This window comes from Trichoderma gamsii (assembly GCF_001481775.2).
Source record: "Trichoderma gamsii strain T6085 chromosome Unknown Scaffold_18.2, whole genome shotgun sequence".
Lineage (NCBI taxonomy): Eukaryota > Fungi > Ascomycota > Sordariomycetes > Hypocreales > Hypocreaceae > Trichoderma > Trichoderma gamsii.
Genome location: NW_020171355.1, coordinates 405,444 through 424,564, shown reverse-complemented (window position 1 = coordinate 424,564; position 19,121 = coordinate 405,444). Strand labels below are relative to the sequence as shown.

Genomic DNA, 19,121 nt, shown 5'->3' with positions numbered 1-19,121 from the left:
GCATACGCCCACGGCCCCACTACAGAATGCAACATCACATCAACCCATGGCAACGCATGTGATGTGAGAGGTGCTTCATTGACGTTGTGATAGGATAACGGTAACGGCTTCCTCGCCTGTCTCACGGCCTTATATACCTACTGCTACTCCCTGTATGCTGCCTCACGCGCGTTTGAGCAGCCACATCAAGAATCAAGCCAACTGGAAAAATGTCTGCCTTTGACAGAGAATCCCGCCTCAAGACCAATCTGAATACCACAGATGGCTTCTACGATCAGGGCCTGGCCATCTCCCAGGCCATCCTAAATTCGAGCTTCGAGAAGCTCTATGAAAAGTATCCTGCCTTGCATTCATTTTCCTATGATAGTGGGCTTGCAAAGATGGAGGGAGAGATGCTGCCTTCGCGTCTGATTGTGCCCGAAGCCACCCTTAACCTTGGCCAAATCCTCCATGTGTTTCGGTTGGTATACACCCGCTGCCTCTCCCCCACGGGCATCTACTAGCTGACACACATATCAAGGTTCAAGACCGGCACTCTGACGGTGGCAGGCTCCCAGGCCCCCGTTAAGCTGGATAATTGGGAGGTCGGTGTCTTGTGCGACCTGGGACAGCAGTTTGTTAGGGAATATGCCAAGGAGACCGAGGAAGAGAAGGAACAACGCGCATTCGTCGAAAAGGAGTTCAGCGTCCCCGGAGATTACAAACTGCAGCGATTGTATGCCAAGCTTACTTGTGAGTACTGTGATCCGGCCGAGCTCGTCGTCATAATTGGACTGACTCCGACCGGTAGCCGCACAATGGAACAAATTCGATGTGCACACCTCCAAATTCTTTGACGATAAAGGCAGTCCTATGACTTATGAAGAGTGGCAAAAAAAAGATCTCATGGGCGCCACGACCTTTGGCGCCACCTTGAGCTTGTATGGCGCTGATTTGCAGAAACAGGGTTTATCTACTCTGGCAGTCAGTATCATCCTGACTGGTCTGCGTATGTAATTCATATTTTGTACGGTCATCTTACCAAGACTAACTCGATGTGCTAGCCCAGGAAATTATACCAACGTTCAGTACGCATAATACCATCTCAGCCTTGGCTGTTTGTCTGCTTTATCCTGCTAAACGTTGCATACAGCACCTACAAACGTCACTCAACAGATCTACCCCTACCGTGATCAAAACGGCGAATCGGAATACGGTGATACCGTCAAGGGAAATAGAAACTGTCTCCTCTTTCTCGAGGTGGTCAAGAAGGAGGACGGTAGCGACGGCCAGCTACCCGACGCTAGGCAGGTCGGATACAACGGCAACTTTTGCTACCCGCCAGCCGGCCAGCCTGGAGTCGATGGAACCTTTGTCCTTGGGGGCGAGCTGTTCTTGGCTCGGTACCTTCTAAGGCAGCTTCAAGCGATCAACGAGGCCTCGTCCATCTTCGCCTATCGAAACACCTATGACAGCGTCGGCGGGTGGGCCTTCCCAATAGACATAGGGAGAGATCCTAGACACCGAGACTACAAGCATAACGTCTATGAATTCGTCAAGTCTTCCGACAAGCGGACCTGGGTTTACAACAAGCGGAGTGATAACTCAACGCCCGCGGCTCTCGACGGGTCGGGTCATTGGTGGAGCTCTGACCACTGGAGTGCGTCCAGCCCCTTTCTATCCCAAGACACGCCGGGGTGTATCAAATATCAAATGCTAATAACAGCGCTGTGTTATAACTTATAGGCGAGGCACGCACAGTTGTGTCCTGGCAGCCCGGGAAGGCGCCGTACGCCAAGGTAGAGGGAGAATACATATACTATCGCGGCATCACCTTTGCTAATAACAAAGAATTGATCGATCCATCGACTTATAGCAAGTAAGATTAACCCCATTGTGTTTGGAGATTCCAACTGCTTAATCTCTTCCAATGACAGGGAAAAGTATACGGGGAAATGGACCCTCAGCGTGAGAGTGGTTATTGAAGACGACGCGCCACGGCTCAAGCTGGAATCCACAGAAGACTTGGACTTCTTAGTGACCGGCGAGGTAGAGGCATCGCCGAATTTGGGACCCTATGAAAACAAAAAATACGAATTACGCGATAGCGTCAAGCATAAGATCCTTTCACGGATACCGGTATTACGCAATAACCTCCGAGAAGGGTTCCAGGGAGATCACCAATTTACATTCCCTGTCACTGGCAAACTCGCCTTCCAAGACCTCACCTTTAATAACGAGGGTGACATTCTGGCCGGCCTGGTTTGGAAAGAGTGAGTGCATGTCTGAGTGCCCGTCTTTCTTGTCGGCGAGCTAATGGGTGGAATGAAATAGTGTTGATGGACCGATTGTCGTCCAGCCTCCCGACTTGACCGACGTCAACAAGCTAGAGCCGTCCCTTCCTCTGACGGATACAGTAAACTTTGGGCCCATCTCTTGGGTGCTCAAAGGCCACAGAAAGTGATGAGCATATCTTGGGCTGTGACGTGCTTGTTTGGGGCATTCATTCTAGGGCAGTTGATGCCCATTGACATTTGTTTGTCCCTGGACTATTAGACTAGCAAGGGGCTGTAAAAATGAAATGCTGAAAAGTGTATGAAAAATTTTGCAAAATGCTGTCTAGCCTCACAGTTTAAATCTTGCTTGCCGGCATCTTTTCTGCAGGGGACTAACATTAAGATCACACATTCCAATTCTCTAATCATGTGCCCTTTTTAATAAACTTTTTGACTATGTAAATAATTAGGTACATTCTTCTTTTATTAGTAATATAAAGTGTTTGCTGCCCATATACTCCGTATACACCATTAAATAACCACGGTCCTCGATTCTATACTACCAACAGTTCCATCTAACCGCACAGGAAACTTCGCACCTCCGACGAGACCTCGGGCAACGCCTCTGATTAGGGGCCCTAGGACTTTGCTTCCTAGGGCCGCCCGGGAAAAGATGCGACCTGTCGCGCTGGCTATTCGTGCTGGCGTTGCCACGGCACTGATGGCACCCGTAGCCGCACCGATGCCAGCATTGAATGCTACTGTCGTTGCGAGTCCTCCCCTACACACCTATAAGTTAGCAAGGAGAACTTCAGTGTTAATATTGATACGACAGGAACCATACCAAAATTTCCCTGTGTCATCTTCGTCCGAATTCTCTATTGAATACATAATACCCGCTGCACCACCTGCCCCTAGAGCTCCAACGGCGGCTGCCACCAGAGGGGCCCCCGCACCCACCACCGGTGGCTACGGTCACGCATATAGCGCCCAGGATGAGGCTCGTGCCGATAACAACCCCTGCAATGGAAGAGAGGCTCCAGTGGCCTGTGGGGTCACAGTTGTTGATTGGATCGTTGTTCTCAAAGGCGTAGCGGTTAAGACCATCAGTGCGGATCAACGAGTCAATGTTGAGGATATCATCTGGAGTGGTGAACCGACCAACCAATGGATCGTACCATCGTCCACCAAAGTTGACTAGGCCAGTTGCTTTACCAAAGTAGTTACCCTCGTACGTTGAGTTGGTATTGCCTTCCACTGTGTCGGAATTAAGGAGCCCAAAGTCATCGTACTCTGGTGTTTCACATATGCTAACATCTTGGCCGTTGAATGTATGCGTTACATTGCCTTTAGTATCTGTACACTTGATGTCGATCAGGCGGCTGCCTTCGAACGGAGATATAGCCTCGACAGACTCATACCTACGGGATACGCTGCCGAGTACCAAATTGTCTGTACCGTTAGCACCAGCTAGTCTATGATGGACTCTGCGTCAACCATCGGGTTGAGAATGAATGCTAAACTCGTCGCTGACAACGAGATCTGAAGAACCATCTGAATGCTTCCTGTGGAACATCTCTCCTTCGAAATCGGAGACCAGCTCAATTGACGTTCCGTGGACTAACTCTTCGAGGAACTGTAATGAGCCAAAGCTATCGTATTTGAACGCCATGGCCAAGCCATCCGTGACCCTATGGGAAACCCGTCCAACGGTGTCATAGGAAATATCAAACACGTATTCGCCGTCCTTCATTGCCAATGCACGTCCAGTGAAATATGCGATTTCTGTACCTCTCTTTACCGCGAGGTTACCCGCTGAGTCGTATGTATAATGATTCCTCCCTCCGCTGCTAGATTTCGATGCGGCGAGACGTTTGCCACTGTATGAGTACTCTATTACCGATTCTGACATAGATTCATGCTCTCGTGTGATTTGGTCTAGGGCATTGTAGAAATATTCATCATTGACCAACATCTTGCTTTCGGTGCTTAGACTGTGGCTAATTAGGAAGCCCTGAGAGTCGTATATCCATTCGTAAATAAAGTCTTCTCCCATATCAGACCCTTACAGTGACAATTTCTCTGGTCTTCCAAAGGGGCTGTATTTGAGTGTCTCCGCTTTCAATGACCATGCTGATCCGGGCCCAGAGGACAAGGTGCGGGATATAATCTCCGAGCCGCGATAGTCGAGCTCAAGGACAGCACCATCCGGGAGTATCTTCTTGACCTCCTGGTCTTGCCAATCGTAAGATAAGGATGTATTGTAACTGCTACCGTCATGGAGAGTCAATTTACGGTCCATTATTCTGCCGCGGTGATCATATGAAAACTCGAAGCGACTTTCGAAGGGCAAATCTCCTTCTTTGTGGTAATATTATGATCGATGACATATTTTCAAACCCTCCAACATCATACACATACTTCACAGTACGGCCATCTTTACTCACCTTTGTTAAAGGTCGACCTTTTGCATCACGCTGGTAACTAATGGCTTCGTTACCAGCAGTAGCTGTTTGTACGCACATACAATACGAGCAGTTACTCCGGATGTACAGTGGTATACACTAGGATATTATTGTAGACAGGTTTCTTCCAGTGCCGTATACATCTTGTAATGTCGCAGGCTGGAAGCCTATAACTTAAGTACATAAAGCAAATAGCCTTAACTAATAAGCACATATAACCATAGGTAGTGGAGAATTCAGGGTCCCGTCACGCACACCTCTCTTGAGTGTAATGTCTTCCATTTTTCGCATCCCATGGCTCCAAATCTGGAGTTTAAAATGATTCCGTTTTTAGTGGTAAACCAACCCCGCGCTAAGATCCTCGCCACCGTTTAGTCCTCACAATTAACGGAGCCAACGCTGCCACTAAGATCTTCGGTCTTCAGACGACTAAGGTACTGCTATAATTTGCTAAGCTACTTGCTTCTCATAAACTACCAGAGACTTGTATTGCAGAATAGTCAGCCTGCTTTTAACAAGCTGCCTCAGATCCACTCGGGTATGGATGATCGGTTAGAATTAATCACACGATGGCTGAGGCATGGAGTATAGTATTTAGCCCAATGCAGCAAACATCCTTGATACAAATACATGTACCTACCCCGCTCCAGGCAGCTGTTTTTATCCCTGAATAACAGTGTGGAGGGAAATATTGATGACATGCGCTGGCATAAAGTCGAAAGGGACAATACCAAAAATCCAGGATTCTAGATAAAACTAACATTCTGAAGACTGGGACCAGTTGTCGCAAGTTTTAGATCCTCAGGGGTAATGGACAACGCTGAGAACGGCAATGGCTCGACAGCGGGGGAAGGCAGCCATTCAGAGATCTTGGTGCTTGATCGACCCTGTGAGTATTGCAAAGTGCTCAGTCCAAATGATTCAGAATATCGCGAAGCAATAAGACAGACAGAAACAGAAAATCCCTTTATCGACTTTGGAAACGTACTAAAGGCAAGGCTCCCCGGGCAAACACGCCATGATAAGTGGTACGCTCATGAACAAGCTGCGTTCAAGCTTGAATATAAAAGAAAAGATGTCCTTCCTGAACTGCCAGGTTTCGCTGCCACTAGTTCTGAAGGTTGTGCTTTCTGTGACATACTCAGAAACGATATCATGGCCGCCTGGGAGTCGCCAACTGGAAGATCCAAACTCGGCCATCCTGATATCAGGGCAAATATTACCATTACCGATGTAAAGTACATGCTTCAGGAATTTGGCCATCGATTTCAACCAAGAGATGAGTCAGACCCAAGAGCTTGTCTAAATACCCTTGGCATCTTTTTTTATATTGAATGGCATGGCTCAATAAGATACTGCATGCTTTACTATAACGTTCACGCTCAGCCTTGTGGTATGCAGATGTCAAGTTGAAGAATCTATGAGGTCAGCTAATATAGATTAGATCCGTGCGCCTCGTGGTTCCACATTCGGCGCAAACCTGTGTTGAATGAGTTTTCGACTCCGATTACACGGCACCGCATTAATGAGCTTATTGCCAAAACTCTTTCCAACGATGCCACTCCGGCACGTGAAACCTATTTGCCTAAACGTCTACTGGATGTCGGCTCATCAGGCTCTTCCACTCAGATACAACTTGTCATCACCAGTCAGCATAAACCACTCCTTGAAGCAGTGGACACTGAATCGAAGAGATATGTGGCGTTAAGCTATTGCTGGGGTGCGAAAGAAGAAGCCGCGAAGCAATTAAAGACTACTAAAGATACGATAAACCAACATCTTTCACATATTGACATTGGCAAGTTGCCGCAGACAGTCGCAGATGCGGTTCAAGTATGCCGAGATCTTCAAATTAGATATTTATGGGTTGATGCTTTATGCATTATTCAAGGCGATGAGGATGATTGGAGCGAAGAATCTTTCAATATGTCTAAAGTTTATTCGCACAACTTCATTACCTTGTGTATTCTTCAAGCAAACGCATGCACAAGTGGCTTTTTGAAAACGGCACACTCGCCACGTACACTGCAAATCGACTTTCGATCTCAGCTGATCCCTTCGGTGTCAGGAAAACTGTACTTGAAGATGATACAACAGGCTGATGAAAATTTACAAGTATATGAGAAGCCTGAAGCTACGTTTATTGCTTTGGACAGCGAATATTATGAATCAGACGTCATATTCTCCCCGTTGAATAAACGAGGATGGACCTTCCAAGAGGGCGAATTATCGCCACGTAAACTTCTCTTTGGAAATACTTCAACCTATATTATATGCGGGCAATTGCGAGAATCTGCAGAAGGGTTGCCATTTGACGACAGGAGTTTTTTCCAGTTGGCAAACACAGCTTCGATGTATGCTTCGACAGACGCTTCGACAGACGCTTTTGATGACTGGTATACCTTGGTGCAGCTTTACTCTCGGAGAGAGCTTTCATACGCGCAAGATACATTACCGGCTATTTCTGCCTTTGCCAGAACTACATCGGATAAATTGTCCGATCAGAAATATCTGGCAGGTCTATGGAGAGCTGATCTACCAAGGGGACTTTTCTGGGTTGGAGAACCGCAGAGGAAAGACGGTCGTCTCGAGCCACGCTCTATTACCTACGTAGCACCATCGTGGAGTTGGGCGTGTCATCCAAACAATATAGAATGGCTTGGAGGGAGCGCAAATAGTTCTTACACATTTTCGCCCAGATTTGTGCTCCAGAATGTGGACATTTCTACGAATGAATTAAATCCCTACGGCCTTGTCTACAGTGGATATATACAAATCCATTGCAAAATATTTCAGGTACCACTTGAAGCGCAAGATGAACCCGGAATGCGTATCGCAGATGGGAGCGAGCAACGACTAGGGACAGACTTTGAGATTTTACTATCAGAAGATACCGAATATATCTCTCACATTCGCCTGGACTGGATGACTCACGAACGCCAATACAAGCAAACTCAACCATTATATATGGCTTTGATTGCGAGTATTAGCCTGAGTGAAGGGAATATGAGGTATTTTAAGCATGTTACTGATCCTGAAGTCATGATGGGACTCCTCTTACAGTCGGCGGGAACCGTGAACGAGTTTATGAGAGCTGGTGTGTGGTATTCCGAGCATACTGGACTTGGCGGAAAGAAATTTTGGGACGATATTCAGTCGGAATCTATCAAGCTTATCTAAAGCTCTTCACGTCAAAGTCAATATTCTGATTCAATTCAATTATATTCTATTACATACCCTTATGAGAATCGTGGGGCCAGGAGGAGTTCCAAAGGGCTAAAGGGCCGAGCCACTTGAGCTAAGGCTCTCGCTGATACATATAACAGCAGCTATATCTGGATATTGTCATGCCATTAATCTCTTTATCTTCCTAAAATTCTGACCTTTGATGCGTCACTTAGTCTCCAAGGTTAGTAAGTCTTAATCAGGTCTCTGTTTCGCAGTTATAAGGGTTAAAGTGCTCAAAGACAAATAAAGCACTGTTGCTGGTTAATGAAATAGTTGCGCAACAAAAATACAAATCGCGGCATCCTACACGGCCAAGAGTTAACCAGCATCCGCAACTTTTCTGCCACATTCTGCCGACATATAAAGAGCGTGGGCCAGAGGTATTCAAATCGTTCGATGCCCTGTGGCCAATATTCATGGCCGCCGCCGCTGATCAGGAGACGCAGTGCACCCAAAGTCTTTCTGGATCATTTGCATCTCTAGAGCTGCGTCTTTGGATCTGCTTCGCACAATCCACATATTCCACGACCTCATGCAGACCGCTAATCCCGTCATGCGAGTATTTGACCACTTTAACTCAGATGAAAGCTACTCCAGACAAGCTCTTCTGCCTTTCAAAGGAGATTTTACGTTGAGGGTCCAAATAAGTCTTTTGAAGCGCCTTTGAAAGGCTAGTATCTGCAACATAGGGCCGCTGGCTAAGGAATTCTGCTGCTCTGACTGTGCATGGGCCTGGCTCGGCAGCCCTCGCCCGCGTTTCCACTGTTTTACCAAAACCATCCATGAGATAGCATGTGAGCAGCCCATTCACCTCCAGTCTAGCAACTTCCAGCCCGCTAGTTTCATTAAAGGCGACTAACTCCATTGTTGAGACGCCGAGACCCTGTTCGGTGACCTTGACTGGAAACGTTTTGAAGACGTCATCACATGTTGTTGAGCGCACAAGCCCTACTACATTTGTTCTGCGAACCTCTTTTCCATAGTCATTATAAACGAAGTGTGTCTTCGCATAGTCTCCAACGTCAGTTGACCATTCTGAAATGCTTCTGAGAACCGCCCTGGTAGGTTCATTCTCATAGACAGTCAATGAAATATCACCTGGTTCAAACATGGACATGTTCATGTTGCTGCCGTTACCTGAAACCTTTTCGCCTGTCAAAACACCAGTGACCCCGTCGATAGTTGTGTAGGAGCACCTCTTCCACAACTGTGTCACCAGACGACCGACTTGTGTTTCCCATGACGATTGTAATACCACGTTACCATACTCATCGTACTCGTACATGGTTGCATTTGAACGACTCACGGTGCCGTTTTGAATCATGTCCGTTTGCTCCATCGTTCTCTCCGAGCGATAAATTTTCCATTTGCCCAATGGTGTGACGCTAGTTCAAAAGGACGATATCACAGATCGCAGTAGTTCCCCTTTAGGCGTCTTCGTATCTATCTGGCACTTCGTGCCCGTTAACGGCCACGACTGAAGGTATTTCTCCGTTGTCAAAACACCGTCAGAGCTATTCAGAGTGTGTATTTCTCCAAAAAATTGCCATCCCCTACCTCGAAAATTGATCCGTGCTTTTCCATACGCCTTCTTGATCATGACGTTGTAGTCCATCGAGTTAATCGTGCTGTCATTACGGTGATGTAGTTGAGTGACTACATAGTTGGGTGCAGCTATCACGGGATAACTATTTGGGTTATTCTTGATGTAGTTCTTCCAGCTAATTCCAGAATCATAAACGTTTGGATGCCCATAGTGCCCATAGAGGTGTGCATACCTGCATGTACCTTATGTAATACAAGCGGCAGTACCTTGTGTCTTAGAAACGGACACAAAACGGTTTGCACTTGACGGCGCGGAAATGGCCAAACTTCGGTTTAGTTTCAAGACCATGGTGGACGGGTTTTACATAAAGCCAGGCAACCGCCCCACAGTGCTTGCCAATTGCGGACAACTCATATGCCAGCCGGAACATCATATCATCAAATTCCCTCCGTGCAAAACACTTTTGCCATGACCCAGGTGTATGAAGCCGACGACGATCTCTGCCCTTTATGCAGCTGTATCAGGATCCCCGAATATGGAGCCTCCTGGGGCTTCGAACACAATTCAGTGTCCGATATTATGGTAGCAGAGCAACAAGGCTGCTCCTTTTGTTGCCTGCTCAAAAATGCCCTCAACTTAACGTCTCACCCCGCTCGATCGGTAGCCCCTGAAAACTGCTGGGTGATGCTGAAAATGGCCAATGCGACTCCATTATTAATGGCGCATATATATGATGATAAGCAGGAGATTCTTCGCACGGCGCACTTCTCCCTAGACTTCCTCTCGTCGGCGGCTGAGTCTAGCGATTATAGCGATGGTAAAACGACGGCGATAGTGGTATATATAGCTGTGTGCTAATCGTCTCAGATGCGCGATACTTCGAATCTGTTTTAACAGAGTCTAACACCCAGCCAACGGTCTCAGAGCTTGCAAAGGCGTGCCTCTCACACTGCTCTCGACGGCACGACTGCAATGCTCGCGATGATCGTCCTTTCCCGACTCGGGTTATCGATGTAGGGGGACTGGACAAGGATACATTACGTCTCTATACACCAACCATCTCTGAGCGTGGGAAATATGCCGCTCTCTCATACTGCTGGGGCCGCTCCAAGCCGTTCGTGACTAGGCTGAGAACCTCAAAGACCACCAGGACGGCTTCTCTCTGCAGTCTTTGCCACGAACCTTGCGAGATGCCGTTCAAGTCACGCGAGACGTTGGTTTGCCATATCTGTGGGTAGATGCACTGTGTATTGTCCAGGGGACCGACAGCCTGGCACACAGCGATTGGGCTAGCGAGGTCAGGAACATGGATCGCGTGTATAGCAACGCCTATGTAACCATATCAGCTGCTGCTGCGAGGCATGCCAATGATGGTCTTTTCACGAAAGGTAGATGCCTCCTGCCCAGTATGGGAACTGGTGGATTTGTATCTATTTCTTGGACCAAAGCACCGCTCGGATTCAGACATGAGCCACTATACTCACGAGCATGGGCATTACAGGAGCATATTCTGTCACCTAGACTCCTTATCTATACCAGATTTGGTCTGGTCTGGCAATGCGACCAAGCAAAACTGGGAAAGCTCATTGACAGCCGAAATAGTTCACTCTCAAAAGCGTATACTTACAGGCTACCCGACAGCTGTGGAGTCCAAGATTGGAATAGACTGGTTGAATTTTTTTGTTCTCGAGACTTGAGCAAGCCGAGAGATAAACTGCACGCTATTGCAGCTCTCGCGCAGAGATACCACGAGGCCACCGGCGACCAATATCTTGCAGGGCTTTGGCGGTCGACCATGCTATGCAACCTTTTATGGTTTCACCACCCAGAGTGGCTTGTTTATCCGACATCTATGGACCACAGACCAGATGAATATCGAGCCCCTTCCTGGTCATGGGCGTCTATAGATGGGACAGTATTGCTGAGGACGCGCACAAATGGGCCTGGCCACGCCGAGATTGTAGACTGCCAAGTGGAATTAGCAGATCCTGAAAACCCATTCGGTGAGGTCACTGCGGGGAGTTTGCGCATTCGTGGACCTTTGATAGAGGTTCGATGGAAGAATACTGATGGTCAGAGTCTGCCAAAGGTTTACACATGTAACAGGACCGGTCCAAGTGTGAACGATGCGATTCTTGGCGACCTCTTTTTGGACGAGCCCAGGAATGGACCTCAGTCATCAAGGGAACTGGTCTCTTCAGTATGCCTGCTAATTGGAGATCGAAATAGACATCACGCTCTCATGCTTCGTCTATTACCAGGGAGTAAGGACACGTACAGTAGAATTGGACTAGTTCGGAATGACGAAAGCGCTGCTCCAGCTGTATGGCGAGACGTGCCTGTCGTGGCAATTACCATTGTGTGATGACAGAGGGGTAGCCCCGGAAGGAGCCTATTATAGTGTATAATTACCATATGAGGGCGGATCCATTTATGCCACCGCCTGTTGATGGTCGTGTTTTGGTGCGGTGTGGACAAACGGTGGCGAGCGCACCTCACATGTTGCGGCTGTCACCATTTCCAAACCAGCCTGTTTGAGATTACATCTGTTAGTAGACAGGTAGGGGGACGCGGAGCGAGCCCGCTGGATAAATAACAATATAATAGTTTTATATTCAAACATTGAAGCTTGTTGAACGCTACCATACAGATCCTTGCCCTGGTGCACTCTTCTACTACAACTTTCTTAAAAACTAGACACCGCCCCCAGCGCCTCTACTGTCCGAGTCACTCTCTACACGGTTACCTAAGGGACACTGGAAAACTGCTACTCTGTCTTACCTATTAGCTCCCCTCTTACGTCGTTTGCTACATCCAAGGGACTCTAACAATATCCTTGTGGGACAATGGCCACGTCTTGTCAGAAGATTTAACCTCATGTATTTGCTCTTTACGAAGTAGCAAAATGTGAGATGGGGGGTGCAGGTTTAATATTCGTCTGGAAACTACTAACTTAAAGTGGGACATGTAACGGTGAAGTAGACGTGCACTTAACGGTCCTGAGTAGGAAATGGCTGAAATGGCAAAACCTCGGTTCAGGTTCAGGTCATGATGGAAACGACGGCCGTCGTCTGCTCCCCCATAGACAAGCCACTAACCGGCAGATTAGTAGTTGAGTGGGTGACCATCAGCGAACACCGGCTGTTGTATGTTTTTTCTTTTTGCTTTTTTAAAAATATTCTTCATGCAACGCTGTGTAAAACGCAAAAATGCCTGATGCTGCGCTGATTGAAGTCGCCTTGTCTAAATAGAGCCACCCACGTGAGTAAGCACTAGCTATATCAAGGCCACCTAGAAAGTCGGGCAATCTTTTGCTCCTAGCGCTTTTCTTTTCCCGCCGCTAGCAGCCAGAAAAGTAGCTCTTTCTACATCACCAAAATATTAGGTTCTGCTATATGTAGCCAATATCACCAAGTGAACTATTCCCATTCTCTAGTCGGCGTTGGCAATTTCCCCCATCAAAAAGAGCAAAGCCGCAAGCGCAACTTTCCCAGTTGGCGCCTGCTTTATTACCATCCAGGAGCAATGGTTTATATGTTGCAAAAGTCTTGATTGTTATTCTATAGATAGTGCAATTATTACACATCAAGCAGTTACAATCACTAGTTTTTTATATTTTGCTTTTGCTGAAACTGCTCTGCAAATGTTATTTCTTCCTTCCGAGTTTCATATGCCCATTTGGTTAACATGCATGTTGACGGTAAAGAAGTAAGCTGGCCATCCAAGATGTGTTTGCTTGATCGGTAATGCAAATTGTCTGCCGAAAGTTTCGAGGGCCCGTTTAGAACGGTAGTAGCTGTGGGGCATGTGGTGTATCTATGCACACGTCAAAATAAGGTCCTAATGAGTCCCATTGCAGACAGGAAGCAAAATACCCTTTCTTTGCTGTCACTGATGATCGAACAGGAGGCTCCATCAAATTAGAAGGGACTGACTGAGGCATGATAGTAATTGTTTAATTGCTTGAATTTGGTGTCGACGAATTAAGTAGCTTGGAGTAATAGCTATCTTGTTGCTCTGTCGGATTTCTTTTGAGAGAGCATAATGGGAGCATCGCACTTATTTACTTGTCATGCTTGTAGCATCTTATCGGACTTTCTGTCTAGCTTTGTACTTATGCAGTGAACTTTTGGGCATTTGCAGCGTGATTCATCTGTTGGAGGTGATTTTGGTTCTGTGGGCTGGACTTGTATTGACGCAACGCAGGGTGTAATGTCGGCAAGTTCACTATGGGGTATACCTAATGACATACAGCTCCCCCCGGCCAGGGGTTTGTACCTTTGAGGTTACGAGGCTGATCTGGTGGGCGGATCCCGAAACCAAAAGTTTCCTTACGCCTCCAATGAGGAGAGAGGCAGTAAGACAATATCAGCTTGAGTATGGGCAAACACAAAGGCACGCACCGAGCTATCTTAGTCCAAAGGTACATGTAGTGCGCGGGCCATGGCCCCCAACCGTCCACGCCCCTAGCCTGGGCATCGATCGAATTATTCTTTGGTTGGCCGAAAACCCCGGAGAGGAACCAGCTGCAAGGCCTCATGCAGCGCGTTCCCAAAGGCGATGCGGTCAGGCGCGAGCTTTAAAAAGCTGATAGTTGAGCAAATGAAACGCCAAGAGCATGTGCAAGGGTCCCTTGGCGGATTATTGCTTGTGGACGAGAGGACAATTCCTGGCGCGGGCGACGCTTGCTATTGGACACTACCAAAAGATCACGGCATATTGTGGGCATGTCCTTATGGCCACCCAGGAGGCGGTCAAGGGGGTAAAGAAAACACCGCCGGTCTACTCTATATATTTGTATCAATGAAAACCGGCGATGTAATTTATACCCCACATGGCGGTGGCCTTTTGGCAGGATGCAGTCATTGGCTCACAGCTCCAAGGCGCTCCCGTATAGGTTGCCTTCATGCTGCTTGCCTTACAGCCTGCCTCAAAACCCCTCGGCCGTCTACACAACTCCCGCAGGTCCCAAATCGTTCTGTGACAAACATACTGCCAATCCATCAAACTTGCCCCGAAAATGTCGAACAATTCTGAGCCCAGTATTAATTGGGATCCCTACGTTCAGGATGTTATCTCTGTTTATATCACACAGAACAAGACCGCTGAGGAGACAATTCGGTATTTACGCGAAAACCATGGTTTACAAGTCACGTTAGTTAAATAGGCTTCCCCACGGCTTTATCTCACAGGCACTAAAGTGGATCGTAGTCTAAGGCAGTTCAAGCACAAATTCGGCGGGCAAAAGAACATTACGGAGAAAGAGTGGACGACTGGCATCATTCCAGCAATTAGGAAACGCGCTCTGGAAAACAAGGACAGCGATGTCTATATTCATGGATATAAGGTTGGCCCTAAACGTCTCAAGAGAGGCATCGACAGATACATCGCTTCGGTGAGCCGAGATTACATAGATCTCGATACCTCAACAGGTATTTGAGCCAGCATATTTCATGTACGCTGGAACGTTGACTGACTGTGTTTCAAGTGATTGGGGAAAATCTCTGCGATCGGCTCTGCATTGCAACTCCTCCTCCATGTCATTCAGCATCGCCACCTGCCAACCCTAATCCCGAAATACAACTTCTGCCTGGTACATCCATCGCTCCTCCCATAGAGCATATACCCGAAGCGTATTTGCAGGAGTATATAGACAACACGTTTGCATTGATGATCACCGACGGATTTTCGGAGTCATTTGGATTGGATACTAGTTTGGACGTGTCACGGCTCACCCTTATGCTAAATCTGCCCTACTTCCAATTAAAGTACCCTATCCTGCAAGGCCGTAAGTGGCGCAGCCCAGTTTCTTGATAAACCATAGTATGGCCTAACATAAGACTGACTATATGGCAGCCAGCAGCCCTGGGATTGTTGATTACCTCTGTTCTGGCCTTTCCCTTGATGGCCCATCAGCCAATGGATCATTCGATATACCAGCGACTACCGACCAACCTTCAAATGACTTTTCACACATGCTCGCAAAGGTCATTGGCTTCCTCTATCAAAGCCAGGCTGCGGATATTATCCCTTCTTTTGTTACTAAGCTCCAGGCTCTGATACCAGAACGATACCCTGGTGAGCTTAACGCCCAAATCCAAGCGCTCTCCGATCCCTCTCAAAAGCCATCCATTTCTCAACTTTTCGAAGTTGTCGCCTACTTTTCCTCCAATAATATGCTGCAAAAACATCAAGTAGCGGCATTTATCGAATGGGTAATTGAGCACAATTATTTGAAGCCTCTTACGCTCTTCTTGCGACAGCGACTGGACATGCTTACTGTGAAAGCATTCCTTGCCAGCCTTGTCGAAGCTGGCGCTCTTATACAAAACACAGAATTTCTAAGGCAACTCTACGCGATTGGTGCTAAATTCGACCATGCTGCGGCACAGCTCGTGAAGATTAATGACCTAGAGTTTCAGACCTTCGTGCTGTCCACCCTGGATCCAGAATTGCTTAAAGGAGAGCCTGGAGGTCGTCTTCTTCGATCCGTGGCGCGTACACAAAACATCGAAGTGGCAGAAGCATTAATTCAAGCCGGGGCCGAAGTCAACATTAGTCTATCAGCGGAGGTGCCGACACCTCCTCTTTGGGAAGCAGTTGACGACGCTGGATTTGAGATGGTGAAATGTCTAGTCAGAGCTGGAGCAGACGTGAACCAACGTTCTTTTGCGGGTCCTACCAGCCATACAACTATGCCTTTGTCTCTCGCGGTGTTTAAAGGGGATAAAAGAGTCGTTGAATATCTGCTAGATCAGAATGCGGTGATAAAAGGTTCCGTGTCCGGCATGCCACTTCTTCAGTACGCGGCGGCCAGACGTGATCCGGATGTTTACAAACTTCTGCTGAAGAAATCGGGGAGCGTGCCTGTGGATACCGTTGGTCAGTTAGTAAAAGCCGCAGATTCAGAAGCTCGACTTTTGGAATATCTTTCCCAACATCCCCGAGTCTCCGAAAGAATGCTCGAGCAAGCCATGGTCGTGGCAATAGAGAATGAAAATCCCCGGGCAGTTGTCAATTTTCTACAGCACGGAGTTGACCCCAATGGTTCTCATTTACCAGACTTTGTAGACCGCCCTTTGGTCATCGCGGTTACACTGGATCCTCCGTCATCTAGCCTCCAATATACAGCCCTCTTGATTCACGCCAAAGCAGACGTCAATATCGATGGCCTTTTGGATGAGATTATTTGGCAGGAATGTGACTCGGAGGAAGATTACACTGCTGTCGTCAATATATTGATTAACGCAGGACTTGATCTCACAAAATATGGTCCTACTGCAATTGAGAGGACCATGCGATGTGAAGATACGGATATTCTAGTCCTCTTAATTGATAGGGGCGTGTCTGTTAATAGTTACGGACACAGAGCTACCCCTTTCCAAGCAGTTGCCCTGAATCATAATCTTGAGCTCCTGCAATATTGTTTCAAGAAAGGGGCCGAAGTTAACAAGCCAGCTTTTCCCGTACGAGGGTATACAGCCTTACAAGCTGCAGCTAAGGCTTATTCAATAGAGAAGATACAATTTCTTCTCAGCGTGGGCGCTGATATAAATGCCCCTCCGGCCGTAACGGGTGGGGTGACGACCCTTGAAGCTACGGTCCGGCCATGGGAGGTGTTCTTGATCGACAAGGACGAAGAGGATAGTGAGGGACGGCATCGTGAGGAAGGATATGAGATGTACAGTCATCTTACGGAGACTTTCATTTTCCTCCTTAGTAAAGGCACAGCAGCGAATCGTCTAGACGGATCGAGTAGCCCGTTACTTCACGATATTATTGAACGTAGAGACACTCACCTCCTTAAGCTAGCCCTTGAAGCAGGAGCAAATACAATTCATCGATGGAAAACGCTATCCTCATCATGGTGCGAAAGAACGCCGCTTCAGCTTGCAGCAGAAATGGGTCAGGTGGAGGCTGTGAAGCTTCTTCTTGATCACCAGGCAGATCCGAATGCCCTACCAGCACATCGCCATGGGATGACAGCTCTCCAAGCCGCAGCATCGTCGGAAACGGCCTGCATAGAGACGATAGAATTGCTTTTGGCTGCAGGTGCTGCAATCAACGCAGACCCCGCTGCTTCTGGGGGTATTACTGCCCTGCAGGGCGCCGCAATCAAGGGACATTTTCAGATAGCGATGTTGCTGATCGAAAAGGGAGCAGATGTAAATGCCCCTCCTGCGATAAAAGACGGACGTACGGCAATTGAAGGAGCTGCAGAGCATGGGCGGTTGGATATGGTACAGATGCTGCTCAACGCAGGCGCAATTGGAGATGTTATCCGAAAGACCGGCCTCATGAAGGCTATCAGTCTAGCCAGAGAGAATCGCCATTTTGCTGTTGTCGAGTTACTCGAGGCTCGAGGAGAAGGGATGAGCTCCTTCCTTTGATGTGATCTTGGCTTAAATTCTTTTGTTTTTTCTCTATTTAATGGATCATTTGGTGTCCCAGTCTTGTTGAACGTACTATAAGAGTTAGCAATCAATCCAATCCTCAATCATCATTACGATTCACCTTGGTCCGAGTATGGAAGTAGCTCATTTGGTTCCATTCTGTGAGACCGCCATTGCCCCGGGAATGAGCCCGCAATAATACCGTGCAAGGCCTAATATTGCACGTAAAAGAGGGCGAGGTCTGTTTAGCTTAGTTATGGGAAACACGGGTCATGGATGGCTGACTCATGACCTCGCATCACCTGAATGACCAGTGTTCACGTCATTTGCAATTAAAAGTAGACTTACCAAAAGGCTTGCAGCCTCGCTCAAGAGGTAGCCTTTAGTCTATTTAGAGAATTGGATTATAAAGAGTAGGTAGATGGGAGTGTAAATAATGGGCGGAAATTAATATTGGTTTAATTGATTTGTTGAGTTGTACGTGGTGGTTGTTCTTAGCTGCGCTAACTCGGAGCATTGTGCTATAAGTAAAAATGTCAAAAACACCAGTACATACGACCATAGGTAGTGGAGAACTCGGGGTCCCGTCTGCTCCCCCATAGATAAGCCACTAACCGGCAGATTAGTAGTTGAGTGGGTGACCATCAGCGAACACCGGCTGTTGTATGTTTTTTCTTTTTTGATCCTCTTATGGAGGAGCTGTATTGTAAGTGGTTTCAGACGTTAAGATCGTCGTATACGACCATATCCGTCGGAGTATACGGGATCCCATTAAGCACTTCTCTTGAGTGCAATGTCTTCCATCTTTTGCATATCGCAGCTCCAAATCTAAAAGACCACCAATCAGCATCTCGTTGTCACTTGGCACGGTTATGCCTAGGACAATGACACCCAGGATGTAGAAGATAGCAATCCGCCAGAAAATCTGCTTCACAGTTCGGGGGATGTTCTTCCTCGGATTTAGCGTATCGCTAAATGTCATTCCCACGACCTCCGTCCCAGTAAATGCGAAACAGGTCTGTGATCAGGACCTTTACATAGACCAAGTCAGAACTCTGTCTCGCCGAGCTCGAAATGTGCACAAACTGTCAACCCCCTTGTAGTGCAAAAGTATGGCCTGATTGGGATGTCAAGAGGTAAAAGTGTTTCTTAGTCATCGATGTGCCATTTGGGAGGTCTTTTCTAATCACTTTAGAATGGTTCTGGTCCTCCATTTCTTCGAAATCAGGCTAGG

The 19,121-nt window shown here is 47.5% G+C and overlaps 7 protein-coding genes across 7 annotated transcripts; 4 read left to right on the top strand and 3 right to left on the bottom strand.

The window, feature by feature from the left end:
• Positions 1-209: 209 nt before the first annotated feature.
• TGAM01_v205737 (hypothetical protein) lies at positions 210-2,443 on the top strand (the record flags this gene model as incomplete). Its single annotated transcript, XM_018800978.1, has 8 exons — positions 210-460; positions 521-732; positions 791-988; positions 1,044-1,067; positions 1,133-1,639; positions 1,726-1,858; positions 1,917-2,252; positions 2,314-2,443. The coding sequence occupies 8 exons, from the start codon at positions 210-212 to the stop codon at positions 2,441-2,443; spliced, it is 1,791 nt and encodes a 596-aa protein (XP_018665810.1).
• Positions 2,444-2,786: 343 nt separating this feature from the next.
• TGAM01_v205736 (hypothetical protein) lies at positions 2,787-4,557 on the bottom strand (the record flags this gene model as incomplete). Its single annotated transcript, XM_018800979.1, has 5 exons — positions 2,787-3,036; positions 3,100-3,224; positions 3,274-3,707; positions 3,753-4,249; positions 4,325-4,557. 5 exons carry the CDS (start codon positions 4,555-4,557, stop codon positions 2,787-2,789), a joined length of 1,539 nt encoding a protein of 512 aa, XP_018665811.1.
• A 2,089-nt stretch (positions 4,558-6,646) lies between these two features.
• On the top strand, positions 6,647-7,900 carry TGAM01_v205735 (hypothetical protein; the record flags this gene model as incomplete). The annotated part of the gene is made up of 1 exon (XM_018800980.2): positions 6,647-7,900. The coding sequence occupies one exon, from the start codon at positions 6,647-6,649 to the stop codon at positions 7,898-7,900; it is 1,254 nt and encodes a 417-aa protein (XP_018665812.2).
• A 625-nt stretch (positions 7,901-8,525) lies between these two features.
• Positions 8,526-9,287, bottom strand: TGAM01_v205734 (hypothetical protein; the record flags this gene model as incomplete). Its single annotated transcript, XM_018800981.1, has 1 exon — positions 8,526-9,287. The coding sequence occupies one exon, from the start codon at positions 9,285-9,287 to the stop codon at positions 8,526-8,528; it is 762 nt and encodes a 253-aa protein (XP_018665813.1).
• Positions 9,288-10,187: 900 nt separating this feature from the next.
• Positions 10,188-11,859, top strand: TGAM01_v205733 (hypothetical protein; the record flags this gene model as incomplete). Its single annotated transcript, XM_024549698.1, has 3 exons — positions 10,188-10,311; positions 10,362-10,711; positions 10,753-11,859. 3 exons carry the CDS (start codon positions 10,188-10,190, stop codon positions 11,857-11,859), a joined length of 1,581 nt encoding a protein of 526 aa, XP_024405556.1.
• Positions 11,860-13,096: 1,237 nt separating this feature from the next.
• TGAM01_v205732 (hypothetical protein) lies at positions 13,097-13,437 on the bottom strand (the record flags this gene model as incomplete). Its single annotated transcript, XM_024549697.1, has 2 exons — positions 13,097-13,310; positions 13,370-13,437. The coding sequence occupies 2 exons, from the start codon at positions 13,435-13,437 to the stop codon at positions 13,097-13,099; spliced, it is 282 nt and encodes a 93-aa protein (XP_024405555.1).
• A 1,077-nt stretch (positions 13,438-14,514) lies between these two features.
• On the top strand, positions 14,515-17,884 carry TGAM01_v205731 (hypothetical protein; the record flags this gene model as incomplete). The annotated part of the gene is made up of 4 exons (XM_024549696.1): positions 14,515-14,648; positions 14,706-14,926; positions 14,983-15,282; positions 15,351-17,884. The coding sequence occupies 4 exons, from the start codon at positions 14,515-14,517 to the stop codon at positions 17,882-17,884; spliced, it is 3,189 nt and encodes a 1,062-aa protein (XP_024405554.1).
• Between the last annotated feature and the right edge of the window lie 1,237 nt (positions 17,885-19,121).